The sequence below is a fragment of the Embiotoca jacksoni genome, unplaced genomic scaffold (genome assembly GCF_022577435.1).
Source record: "Embiotoca jacksoni isolate LCO1_2020_lvr unplaced genomic scaffold, fEmbJac1.0.p SCAF_9, whole genome shotgun sequence".
In the NCBI taxonomy this organism is placed as follows: Eukaryota; Metazoa; Chordata; class Actinopteri; family Embiotocidae; genus Embiotoca; species Embiotoca jacksoni.
Window position 1 is genome coordinate 10,946,744 of NW_027185447.1, and position 13,839 is coordinate 10,960,582.

General features: G+C 41.6%; 1 protein-coding gene and 1 long non-coding RNA gene across 2 annotated transcripts; both read left to right on the forward strand.

Moving 5' to 3' along the window:
* The first annotated feature begins 439 nt into the window (after positions 1 to 439).
* LOC138193135 (proliferation-associated protein 2G4-like) lies at positions 440 to 6,832 on the forward strand. Its single transcript, XM_069140964.1, has 13 exons — positions 440 to 669; positions 2,857 to 2,985; positions 3,069 to 3,174; positions 3,265 to 3,334; positions 3,461 to 3,553; positions 3,635 to 3,698; positions 3,816 to 3,894; positions 3,978 to 4,056; positions 4,144 to 4,277; positions 4,388 to 4,482; positions 5,364 to 5,491; positions 5,681 to 5,734; positions 5,834 to 6,832. The coding sequence occupies exons 1-13, from the start codon at positions 582 to 584 to the stop codon at positions 5,891 to 5,893; spliced, it is 1,179 nt and encodes a 392-aa protein (XP_068997065.1). The 5' UTR covers positions 440 to 581; the 3' UTR covers positions 5,894 to 6,832.
* A 2,842-nt stretch (positions 6,833 to 9,674) lies between these two features.
* LOC138192952 (uncharacterized) lies at positions 9,675 to 10,548 on the forward strand. Its single transcript, XR_011177845.1, has 4 exons — positions 9,675 to 9,732; positions 9,826 to 9,852; positions 10,108 to 10,130; positions 10,251 to 10,548. It is a non-coding gene; the product is annotated as an uncharacterized lncRNA (long non-coding RNA).
* Positions 10,549 to 13,839: the final 3,291 nt, after the last annotated feature.

A 13,839-nucleotide genomic window follows, 5' to 3' on the forward strand; every position in this document is an offset into this window, starting at 1 on the left:
GTACATTGTACAATAACTCACCTCTGGCAAAATCCATCACACAACAATAACACTGTGTTTCTTGGTTGTTTGTATATAATATATATAGCTATATACTGTACTGTATATACTGTATATAGTGTGCATTTTATATTTTTTTACTGCTATTTTATTGCTTTTCTATTATTCTATTATTATCTTATTGCTTCTGTATGCTGCTGTAGCGGAAAAAATTTCCCCTCGGGGAATAAAATAATAATAATATAAATAATAATAATACAAATAATACAAATAAAATAACAATAATAAAATAAAGTAACTAACCTAACCTAACCTAACTCTTTTAGACCGTCAAACCGTCAACTCCGAAGGAAGCCGTGAACTATCTTGACCGCAGCGTGTCTTTGACGGGAGGCGGGATCTCCCCGTCGTGGGTTGTCGGGTGAAGTCGGGTGGGCCGGCGCAGAGAGCAGCGTGGTCCAGCCGGAGACTGACTGACACTCACCCGGGGGAGGGAAGAAGAAAAAAAAAAAAAAAAAAAAAAAAAAAAAAAAAAAAAAAAAAAAAAAAAGTTACTTTGACTTCGCGGACACACTGCCAACATGTCTGGAGATGACGAGACGCAGGAGCAGACCATCGCCGATGACTTGGTGGTTACCAAGTATAAGATGGGCGCCGAGATCGCGAATCGTAAGTACAAGACGACGTTCACGAGCCGCTTCGGATCAAACCCGTAACGAGCTCCCCCCGTCTGATGTTGCAGCTAGCAGTGTCGGCTAAGTCCCTGCTCGGGGCAGCAGCTGTGCCATGTGCCGCCGCAGGAGCAGCAGCAGCGGTAGATCTGATCGGAAAGAGGCCGTTTGTTTCTGACAAATAAAACGCGATCCCCGGGGAAACATTGAGGCGGAGGTTTTCTTTACAAGTTAGCCCCGTGTGCGCTTGGACGCCTTGTAGCTGTCACACCAAGCCCGATAAAGCTCGGTGGCTATGTGGCTGAGCTAACGTGGCTAAGCAGGCGTTAGCTAGCCGCGAATTGCTAACGTAACAGATAACAATGACAAGTGAAAACTGAATGACAACGAGGTGGTGGTGGGGGGGGGGGGGGGTGTTACACACAGCGTGGGGCCGACGTTTAAATGTGTACCTGCAGCTAATTCAAATGCACACAATCAATATTCTCTTGGAACTTTACTGAAGATTTTGTTTGCCACAAATAGTGTAAATAATGGTTATAATTGGAGCCAGTTAACTCGTCCACGTTTCTGGTGTATTAAATTATGTCAAATATAGATAATGTATCGTCCTTTGCAGAATGAAACGCAAAGGTGGTATACACTTATATCATGAAACGTAAACTATATATTAAGCAAGGTAGTGTATGTATGCACCCAACTTCGTTATTGTGTTTCAGTAGTTCAGAGCTGGTTTAATATATATATGTCTTTTATTTCAATCTAACAAACCTAAAGTATGAAAAGTTTGTTTATAGATGTACTTCAAGTATCTGATCCATTTCTGCATTGGCAGAAATCTGGTGATACGATACGTACCATGAGACGGGTGTCATTAAATTACAATACTGTAAGCAAGGTGATTCCTTTGCAGTTTCTTTAAAATCTACTTTAGAACACAGTTATAGAATAATTCTTGGCGGTGCGCCCTTACACGGCTTCCTGCCTCAGTTTATGTTCTGGTGGAAGAGTCAGATGGCTGAACCTGAAGATAAATTATAACTGTTTGCCACGACGCGGGTGGGGGGGGTGGATGTGGTTGTGGAGTTTACCACGCCTGATGCATGTGCATAGTTTCGTGAGGTTTGGAGCGTCCCTTGACCTTAAACATCAACTTCCTGTGTCATGGGGAAACATCCAACTTAGCCGCATCGCCGGAGTGACCCCTTTTGACAGAAACACAAAAGCTTCTTAATATATCGTAATCATTGTCTTAAAGCTATTCTGACCCGATTTGAGGTTCATGTGATCAACCAGCTTGAAGAAGCACGTGAAAGTATGAATTATGTCATTTCCTGTTGTCAGTAGGTGGCGCTACGACTATGACTGAATATGACCACGCCGATGTCTTCAGGGCGGGACTTTTATCAAACATGCAAAGTTCGAGGAAGATCGGACAACGTATCTCAAACTTAAAGCAACTTGTAGTTTCGTGGCGAGACGCTCAAAATGGCCGCCACGCCACGGGCACACCGTTCGACGAAAACAAATTGTATTGAAAACTTTTCATCTCCCAGGTGTTCAGGTCGGTCCGTCAAAATCTGTAGGAGTCCGTTAAAATGCAGCACGTGCGAATCACCAAAAATGGTGTTATTTGCAGCCCTAGAAATGACCACATGCTCAGTTTTTTCATGGCATACTGGAGCTCTTCATCAGTGTGTCCTTGTTACGATTTTTTTAAGCGACTTGAACACAATTCACCGTCTGCCTTGTGCTGTTATGCAGCTGTCAGACAATCTGTCAAATGCTAATCTCTTCGCAAAAGTAACATCAGTTTAATAAAAAAAAATCAAATGAGCTGGTGTCAGAACCCATAAATAACTGATTGAGCCTTGAACAAGAATCTTTCTGGATGTTAATGTTGACAGCTATCCATCCTGTCTATTCACAGTGGTGGCAGCCTGGCACATGGTAATTTAATCAGAAAAATTAACAACTATACTAGCCCTGAAATGATCAGATAATTAGCTGAGCAATCAGATAAAAGAAAATTATTAGATGGGTTTGTAGTGTTTGTTTGACCAAAAACAAAACACTATTTTTTCCACTATTTCCTGACAATTTATTGACTAAACAGATTGACTGAGTCTGGAAATAATTGCTGTACATTGCTTTTGACCACATCACTGTTTCTCTTGTCCTGCAGAGGCTCTGAAGTCGGTAGTCGGGGCAGCTGCAGCTGGAGTCTCCGTGCTCAGCCTCTGTATAAAGGGAGATGCCTTCATCGCAGCAGAAACTGGGAAAATCTTCAAGAAGGAAAAAGACATGAAGAAAGGTAAGTCTGTTGTTGTTTTTCACGAGTCACTGCGAATGTCAGCGTGGCTCTGCACAAGCTCATTCACTCTCTTTCTTTCGCAGGTATCGCTTTTCCTACTTGTTTGTCAGTTAACAACTGTGTATGCCATCACTCCCCTCTGAGGAGTGACCCTGATGTCATACTGAAGGATGGGGACATCGTCAAAATGTAAGCTGTCCATGTTGTGCAAAATAAATGTACAGATTGTTTTTCCAATGCACGCTTCCCTTACCTCGTGTGTTCCTCTTCTTTGTGCAGTGACCTGGGTGTGCATGTCGATGGCTTCATCGCGAACGTGGCTCACAGCTTCATTGTCGGAGTGACGAAGGTACGTCTCATTATGCCGTACTGTAGCTCTCTGCAGGAGCCACCACTTGATTACCGCTGGTAATCGCACTACTAACAGCCAGTAGTACTTTGTAAGTGTGTAACTTGCCTCCTGTGTGTACCTCAGGACAACCCACTTACAGGACGGAAGGCTGATGTCATCAAAGCAGCTCACCTCTGCGCTGAAGCTGCTCTCCGCCTTGTCAAGCCAGGGAACCAGGTAAAGCTCTCTCGTGGATTTGACAGAAAGCGTCACTGTTTACACTTTGTCTAATAATCGTCTGCGTGTCTCCTCCATCAGAACACGCAGGTTACAGACGCCTGGAACAAGATCGCCAAGTCATTCAAGTGCTCCCCTATCGAGGGTGGGTGTTCACGAACATTTTGCACCCGCAGCTTCTGTGATCCTAGCGATGTACGGCACATTTGCTTACTGTAATTTTCGACACGCTTGACTCATTTTATTCCTTCAATGTGCGCAGGCATGCTGTCCCATCAGCTCAAACAACATGTGATTGATGGGGAGAAAACTATCATCCAAAACCCAACGGATCAGCAGAAGTGAGTTCACTCAGCAACTGCCTGTTGTCACTGACGTGTTCTCTCTTTAACCAGTGCATGACCTCATCACTTTGTATTTATAGAAAGGACCATGAGAAGGCTGAGTTTGAGGTGCATGAGGTGTATGCAGTGGATGTGCTCATCAGCACCGGAGAGGGGAAAGTGAGAAGAAATTTGACCCAGATTTGATTTTTCTGCTTCATTTGGAAAATTGCCCAAATTAAGGGTTGTATGCGTGTTGTGATTCAGGCAAAGGATGGAGGTCTGAGGACAACCGTTTACAAACGAGACCCCAACAAGGTGTACGGCTTGAAGATGAAGACGTCTCGGACGTTCTTCAGTGAGATGGAGAGACGCTTCGATACAATGCCTTTCACTCTGAGGTAGCGTCTTTTATTTACTTATATTTCATTTTTATTTTATCTTCAGTAAATCAATAATATCATCTCTCAAAGTTGCAGCCACTTAAATATTTCTGTCTTTGTGTCTTCAGAGCGTTTGAGGACGAAGCCAAGGCCAGGTTGGGGGTGGTGGAGTGTGCCAAACACGAGCTGCTGCAGCCATTCAGTGTGCTGCATGAGAAAGAGGGTGAGGGAACAATGATGGATGCAATTATGAGCTTTAGTGACCAAAAAAGGTTCTTGAAAGATGGTGTAAATAGTGGCCAAAATGTTCTTAGAGTTATAGGAAGACTTTTAAATGTACTTGAATCTGAAGGAAAAAAAATGTCACAGTGCAGGTCAAACAGGTAAAATGTCTTTGCTGTCACTCAATAAGTAAAAGGCTGCAGGTCTTGGTGAACACCTGTGGGCTCGACTAACAGTCAGACCAGCGCTGCATGGTGCTCCGGTCAACTCTACACTGGGCATGGTTTGTTTCAGTAAATTTAGATCAACGGACACATGCAGACAGAAGCTAAACCAAATACTGTTTGAAGAGGCTTATCGTTTGTTATCCATCAAGGTCTCCAAAGAAAGAGTGATCCACATAATCGTGCCTTTATTTTGAAGTTCCCATGGCACATTTGTGTCACCATTTCCATCCAAGCGCAGCTCTTTCCTAAATATTCAGTATTTCAAGTCATGTCTGTCTTGCTCCAGATAGACTTTCATTTTCTCAGCTATATCTGTAGCAACACAACAAAGCACAGTTAATTTGTTGTCTTATATTTTCATAATATTGCCAAATTTCTTCAACGAAGTTAATTCCGGGTGAAAATCTTGAAAGTTTCATGAGCAGCGCTGTTGTGATATTAGAAAAAGGGCAGTGTTAATAACTTAATGATGCATCTTTTGAATTGGAAGAGGTCCAAGTCTTCGAACAGATTAATGATGTTAATAAGAATCAACCTATGCCTAGTTTACTATTCAGTTCCAACACCTGTTAACCACAAAACTTAATGTCCACATTTTACACCCTGTTGGACTTTATTTGTTTTCAATGTAACTTTCTACTCTCTCTGTGTTCAGGTGAGTTTGTTGCCCAGTTCAAGTTCACCGTGCTCCTCATGGCCAACGGACCTCTGCGAATCACGAACAGCCTCTTCGAGCCTGAGCTGTACAAGTCTGAGCACGAGGTGGAGGACCCCGAGCTGAAGGTAAAATGTGTTTGATGGATGGGATATTGCATCCCCCCCGAGAAGAAAGGATAGACTAATGGGACCGCTATAGCATGCTGTTAGCTGACTTAGCATTTTCAAAGTGATTGTGTTGATGTATTGCTTGCTGAACCTCATGAGGTGATGAAAGTCATTGTCTTTTCTTTTTTTTTTTCCCCCTCTATAAAGGCTTTGCTTCAAAGCTCAGCCAGCCGTAAGACCCAGAAGAAGAAGAAAAAGAAGGTGAGTTCTAGCGCAGAGTGATATTGTTTAATAGATGAACATGATTTGTTTTGTTTCTCAGTGTTTGATCTAACTTCAATCATTTCTTTTCTTTTAAAGGCTTCAAAGACTGTTGAGAACGCAACAGGACAGGCGATGGAGACTGAAGCTGCAGAATAGATTCTCTCTCCAATAAATTGTGACAGACATCCGATGACCCAAAGACCAGACGTCACGAATCCTTCTGTCCCAGCTGTCTGAGGCACTAGTGGGCACTAGTAGCCTCTGTGAACACCTCTGAATCTAACTGATGTCAGTCTGGGATGATGCTGCTCTTAAATTCTGTCACTCCACCTGAAACGCACACAAACGTACACCCCTAGTAAATTTTCTTGTCCTTGAGGCAGCCTTTTTCTCCTAACAGTGGACACAATTCTACTACAGGAGAGGGTATTTTGTACAAGGACAGATTCTCACTGGAATATTTCACCATTCGGCTGACCTTGAGCCTTCCATTCATTCTTCAGAATAACTGTAGTGAAAGATGTGGAAAATAAAATGAGTTTGACAGAGCGGCCCGAGGATGATGAATGCATAATACTGCGTCAGTGTAATTGTGTGGCATTTAGATAACTTCCTGGAGGTCATACAACTGAAGCCCTGCCTTTATGAAATGAGTGTTAACTTGTCGTGGGCATAAACGTGGAACACCTATCTCTAACTCTGATGTCATACGACATTCTCACACAGTTTATAGGCATGACATCATTAATTATGACTGTTTAATTGAGCTTAATTACCGCATTTATACTGCTCTTGCTTAGGTCTGTGCACTCGTTCACTGTGTACGCTTCTAGGAATCTACTGTAGGTTACTCTGCTAACAATTTCTAAGACCTACCGCTTGAGTAATTTAACTAGGAAGATGAGTTTCTTTTTCCCACTTGTGGATGGTCTTAACTTCTGCCAAGGGTTCAGCAATTCAGTCTGTGGTGCCACCACTGAGTCTGACAGTCTGTGTTTACATAAGAATTCCATACCTGTTAAATGGATGCTTTTGTAAAACAAATCCCAGTTTCAGAGACTATTTTTGAAAACATTAAAAAACCACCTGACATCATTTGTGTGCTTTAATTTTTATTTTTTTAATTTTCACCAGGTTGTCGTGAGTGAAAGTGTTTTTCATTATTTTGAATGATCAATGAATCAGAATTCTGAGTGATTTTACTCGTTGCAGCTCAGCTATCAAAATTCCAAGTCAGTGGTGGAAAGTAGGTGCAACTACTGTACTTAAGTATACTTTTGAGGTACCTGTGCTTGGGTTAAGGTCACTTGGACCACCTTTGACCAATAAAATATTACAAGTTCATCCTGGAGTCAAAGTGAAAGTGCCAAATTTGGTGAAAATTCTTTCAAGGCTTTCCTGCGATATTGTGTACATGAGAATGCAGTGGGCAGATGAGGATGGACATTAGGTCGTATTGATCTTGACCTACGACCTTTGATTACCAAAATCCCTTCAATTCAAAGTTGAATGATGAAAAAAGACATCTTTTCAACGTTCAACCAGCAACAACAGTAACATGCTGCTAATCTAATGATGTATGTCATATATAATAAAAACATTCAGAGGGAACAAACCAATACTTTACTGCTTATGTACCTTTGGGTAGGAATTTTCATGCAGAACTTTTACTTGTAATGGAGTATTTTTACATTGTTGTATTGGTACTTTTACTTCAGGAAAGCATATGAATACTTCTTCCACCAATAAATCAATGGCAATACCAGTCACTAACCAAGTGGAAAGACCAGCTTTAAGTGGTGCTAACTAGTTCAACATACATATGGTATGGTATGGTATGGTAGCACCATATTTGACGTAGTAAGTTCTTGTTGCATGGATATTAGAAATACAATGGTCTCATATCTAACAAATGCACACCTATCACCCCAAGATACCAAAAAGAGGATGTTTCATGTTTTAGATACTTATTGAAATAACTCATTTACTTTCCAGAAATGTTATTTTTTTCAAATATATTTGTATATCATAGACTGGTGTCTAAATTCATTTTGAAATGATTCATAATATTGCCAAGAATGTAATGTTAGAGGATAGACGTTTAGGCATCTACACTGCTCCAAAAAAATAAAGGGAACACTTAAACAACACAATGTAACTCCCAAGTCAATCACACTTCTGGGAAATCAACCTGTCCAGTTAGGAAGCAACACTGATTGTGAATCAATTTCACCTGCTGTTGTGCAAATGGAACAGACAACAGGTGGAAATGAGGCAATTATCAAGGCAACCCCTATAAAGGAACGGTTCTGCAGGTGGTGACCACAGACTATTTCTTTGTCCTCGTCCTTTCTGGCTGATTTTTGGTCACTTTTGCATCTTGCCGGTGCCCTCACCACTAGAGGTAGCATGAGGAGGCGTCTACAACCCACAGAAGTTGCTCAGGTAGTGCAGCTCATCCAGGATGGCCCATCAATGCACGCTGTGGCAAGAAGGTTTGCTGTGTCTGTCAGCACAGTGTCAAGAGCACGGAGGAGATACCAGGAGACAGGCCGGTACACCAGGAGACGTGGAGGGGGCCGTAGGAGGACAACAACCCAGCAGCAGGACCGCTATCTGCTCCTTTGTGCGAGGAGGAACAGGAGGAGCACTGCCAGAGCCCTACAAAATGACCTCCAGCAGGCCACTAATGTGCATGTTTCTGCTCAAACTGTCAGAAACAGACTCCATGAGGGTGGTACGAGGGCCCGACATCCACAAGTGGGGCCTGTGCTTACAGCCCAACACCGTGCAGGGCGATCAGCATTTGCCAGCGAACACCAAGATTGGCAGCCTCGCCATCGGCGCCCTGTGATCTTCACGGAGGAGAGCAGGTTCACACTGAGCACATGTGACAGAGTCTGGAGACGCCGTGGAGAACGTTCTGCTGCCTGCAACATCCTCCAGCGTGACCGGTTTGGCGGTAGGTCAGCGACGGTCTGGGGAGGCATTTCTTTGGAGGGCCGCACAGCCCTCCGTGTGCTAGCCAGAGGTATCCTGACTGCCATTAGGTACCGGGATGAGATCCTCAGACCCATTGGAAGACCATATGCTGGTGCAGTGGGTCCTGGGTTCCTTCTGATGCATGACAATGCTCAGCCTCATGTGGCTGGAGTGTGTCAGCAGTTCCTGCATGATGAAGGCATCGATGCTATGGACTGGCCTGCCTGTTCCCCAGACCTGAATCCAATCCAGCACATCTGGGACATCATGTCTCGTTCCATCCACCAACGCCACGTCGCACCACAGACTGTCCAGGAGTGGACTGATGCTTTGATCCAGGTCTGGGAGGAGATCCCTCAGGAGAACATCCGTGGTCTCATCAGGAGCATGCCCAGGCGTTGTAGGGAGCGCATACAGGCACGTGGAGGCCACACATACTACTGAGCCTCATTTTGACTTGTCTTGAGGAATTGCCACAGAAGTTGGATCAGCCTGTGATCTGATTTTTCCACTTTTATTTTGAGTATGATTCTGAATCCAGACCTCCTTGGGATAATGATTTTGATTTCCATTGATCATTCTTATGTTGTTTTGTTTTCAACACATTCCACTCTGTAATGAATAAAGATTTTAATTCATTGAGATCTAAGATGTGTTGTTTAAGTGTTCCCTTTTTTTTTTTTTTTTTTGAGCAGTGTATATATGAATGTCCTGTTCGTCAAAGGTACCAAAGTTATGCACACACAAATAATGGGCTTGTCGAGTACAATAATAATTTCGTGTTAATGTTTTTTTAAGTTTCCCTCAGTAACTCCAAACCAAGACGCATCAAATTCACACCCAACCTTAAACGAGACCTAATGGCACTGACATTTCCTCAACCGCGTTGCCTTTCTACAACCCTCAGTTTCCTGTTTACACTGCGGTCCACTTATAGTGACGTGTCAAACGGTATATAAATTTGACGTCCCACAGATATGACGTCCTTCGTGGAGACGGTTCCTTAGCGTTCGGTAAGTGGAGTCGGTCGGCTTCTGAATCCAAGTTAATCTCCGTGTTTTTGAGTCAATCGAAGCGATTCATAACTGTAATCTTTCTGCTTTCAGCCTCCCCTCTTCGACATGAGAGCCAAGGTTTGTGTTTTATTTCTTTATGACCCGATAAATAGAGTTTATAGCGGTGCTAACATTTGCTAGCTAGCCAGCAAGCCTGGCCAATTTGACTGACAAACAGCACGTCTGTTAAAAGTCAGCTTTTTAAAAAAAAAAAAAACAACTCGTGCTTTACCAGACGGAGTCGACTTCAGTCTGTTTGTGTACTTTAGAGTTTATTTCTCTAAATGTTTCATTCAATCGTAAAATGAACTAAACGGTGTTTTTCTTTTGTAGTGGAGAAAGAAGCGCATGCGCAGGTAAGACTCTACGATCCGTGTGTTTACGGTTTTAGGCCGCTCTCTGTTTTAGTTATACTTTTCATCTAACTGACCTCTTTTTTTTTTTAAATATATATATATATAATTATCACTGTACAGGCTGAAGCGCAAAAGGAGAAAGATGAGGCAGAGGTCCAAGTAAACTGTTCTCCGCCATGGCTGTGACACCACGTTACCCGTGATCGTAGCTGGAGACCCAGGACCCTCCCATCGTTGTCCATGTCAACCAGAGACAGCGGACCAAGGAGATTCAACACCTGCTGGATTTCAGGCTCTTCCTCTGGGACATTCTGAACTCTTTGATCTTAATTCCTCAACTTTTGTCATTTGTTTTTTTGTTTATACTGTGATTAAAGGTTTTGGTTTAAAAAAAAAAAAAAAAAAAAACGTTTTACAGATCTCTTTTTTTCCTCTCCTCCTCTCTTTTTCAGGTTTTTATATGCTCTTTAAATGGGTGTAGTAATGTTCCCAAGTGTCTGTCCTCTTCTAGGTGCACTTGAACCGAGCAGCACTGAAACCTGGAAACGGGCCTAACCAATTCAGAGCCGCCATTTTAAGTGGACATTAAGTAAAAAAATACCATTTAATAAAATTTACTTGAGTCTCAAAAAATGAGAGACGGCTTCTCGTTATTTAGAATGGCCTTTTCAACAGTGCTGCAGATAATTAATTACTTATGCGTTTTAAGATGTAAAATTGTGTTATGCAGATCATCAAAATGAAGCTAATTTATATTCTTAACTAATGAGCAGTTCAATTTACAAAAATGGTTCATTCTTGTACAGACTATTAATCTGCAAACTAAAGCCGTCAGATGTTTCCAATGATGCAATAAGCACATTGATGGGGTAAAGAAATAAACAGGAATTAATTTAAATACAAATTGTGCAGCATTTAATTTATGTAAATATACATTGACCCTGTAACTGTTTTAAAGGGCTTGAGCATCACCTGCACAAATGCATGTACCACCTTACTTTTTTCTCTAAATGACAAGATTCAGTCGGTCAAAGCAACAAGACAAATTCATTGTTAGATTCATTTACTATTGATAAAATATGTTGCAGTTACTAAATATCTTGTCTCTATCTGATCTCATTCAAATTCAAAGGCTTAAAAAAAAAAAAACTTAAATACTTCCATGTGCAAGGCCCAGAAGAGATTAGAGTTTCTAGATTTTTTTTAGATGAAAAATGTGGCAGATACATTGCAGCTGTTTGATATGTCCATTTAAGGACCATAACAACCCTGATCAGCATTCTGAACCTCATTCATTTGCAGACACGTGTAATGGGGAGCTGTGGAGAAATTTAAATATAATATTCTACCCATGCACCATGACTCAAGTGGGTGTGTCAATGCTGTAACCTTTAGATAGAGCTCACTCCAGACAAACTTGTAAATATGTCTTGTTATTGCTGTTGAAGGTGGTCTAATAATCCCTCATGTTCTCAGCTGAGGTGAATTATAATCAGGCTGTTGCTGGAAAACATTATTAAAGAGGAAGGTGTCCCTGGACTTTCACAAGTTCATAGTCTTGTCCATTTGCAGTTACGTCCTGAGCAAAATTCTGCTGGCAGCATTAGCTGATATTTAATGCATTATCTCCCATGAACAGCAGACAATACTTCTCTATTAAGACTGATGTGGCAGAGCAAAACATCATGTAAAATACTTAGAATTTCTGATCATGACTGAAATACTCCCAGAGCTGAGTTAGTCACAGAAAAGATTTAATGTATTCCAAGGTGAGGTGACTCATGTCCTTGCACAGAAACATCATCTCTATCCATAACTTGAATTATGGCCCCTTTGTTTATTCATATTTATTGGTGGTGTAGGCTTGAGCTCATGCTGGCAGAGCTTCATTAGTTGTCCTGGTCACACAGATGATGTACTGCTGACTCTGCCCGTGAATACAAAATGCAGTTTTAGGATTCTGTATTCTTTTAGGGTCGTAAAGCATTCAGGGTGAAAACGAGAGTGTTTCTTACAGACTGTGGATAAAAACCAACAATCAATTTAAAAAAATCGAGACATTTTTTTTTGTTTGTTTCTGGCCTATAATATTAGCTCAAGGATACCCAATCTTGTTCTTGTCTTTCAAAGCCGAAATTTCTATGCTGAACTTGCACTACTGAAGTGGGAGTCCAACATCAAGAAAGCCCAGGAACGGATGTACTTCCTGCGGCAGCGAAGGAAACTCAACATGCCCCAGGAGCTGCTGGTCCAGTTTTACAGCGCCATAATCTGTTCTCTGCACCTCCATCACCGTCTGGTTTGGCTCGGCCACCAAAGAAATAGACTAGAATAGACTACAATGGACAGTCAGGACTGCAGAGAAAATCATCGGTGCCGACCTGCCCTCCATTCAGGACTTATACACATCGAGAGTCAGGAAACGGGCCGGTAACATCTCTGCAGATCCAGCCCACCCTGGACACCCGCTGTTTCAGCTCCTCCCCTCTGGAAGGCGCTACAGAGCACTGTGCGCCAAAACCACCAGGAACAGGAACAGATTTTATCTGCAGTCCGTCACTCTGCTAAACAGTTCAAATGTTTTACATCACTGGACCTTTTTGCACTACACCCAACCGCATCAGCACAATTTGCACTAGGCGCAATTGCACCATTGTTTTAGGTGTATATATTTATATATGCGTTCATTGCTATCCTGTAAATATGTCTATTCATGTCTGTCTGTCTGTCTTTTTTTTTTTTTTTGGGGGATGCTGAGAGCGAACCTAAAACCGGAGTTAAATTCCTAATATGTGTCAACATACATGGCCAATAAAACGATTCTGATTCTGATTCTGAGGAAAGTCAAATAAACTTGCACCAAATATCTTCTGCTGGGTTTGCAACTGCAGCCAACAAAATGTTCAGTAGATGGTGCTGTTAATTCTCTTTAAATTCAAGAAATACACACAAAACAGATGTATTTTCCACAGTGCCCCAGTTTCCCGTTATCTGGATGAAAAATGAACTTCCCTCAACAAATAACAGTTTTGTGCCCAGTATTATATGTAATATTAAGGTGATGCTGAACATGTTTACAGTAACATTGACATGAACACCAGAATTATTTGTTGTACATATTCTATTTTACATTTTGTAACACAAAACCAAGAGGGAAACTGGAATTTCACTTGTCAATTCAATCCATAATTTTTCTTGCAGCCTTAAGACAAATTTGCGCTGTTGACTATGTCACTGACATGAGACTTACTGCGTCATTTCAACATCATAGATAAGACTCATCATCCTGTGACTGTGACTTCTGCTCCTGCTGGAGAACAAAAGAGCTGTTTTAATTTGCCATGTCACATTTGTTCCTTATTCTGTGAACTTAAAGACATTTTGGTGATTGGTATCAATTGCTGTCAACAATGATGAGACAGTTTTCATGATTTTGCCGCAGAGAAATTAAGCTATATAAATTTGTGAACATTAGAGCTTATGAAACAAATAACGGATGACAAAAAGATTGATAATGGCTGGTTTATTGTGAATTGATTGAATACTTTTAAATGGACAAATAGTACATCAGCTACTTCCATCTCAGTTCTTAACAACACTGTTCAAAAAAAATAAAAAATCTTTGTAAAGATCATTTCATTTGTTTGTAGTGTTTTCCAAATTGCAAACAGTGCTGTTTGTTTGTAAAATGTATGAAAAGGCTGGAAAT

Excerpts from the sequence above, each read along its gene's own strand:
- LOC138193135 (XM_069140964.1), top strand. The coding sequence starts at position 582 with ATGTCTGGAGATGACGAGACGCAGGAGCAGACCATCGCCGATGACTTG. Across the intron at positions 3,335-3,460 it reads TCATTGTCGGAGTGACGAAG|GACAACCCACTTACAGGACG; the intron begins GTACGTCTCATT and ends TGTGTACCTCAG. Across the intron at positions 5,492-5,680 it reads TGGAGGACCCCGAGCTGAAG|GCTTTGCTTCAAAGCTCAGC; the intron begins GTAAAATGTGTT and ends CCCTCTATAAAG.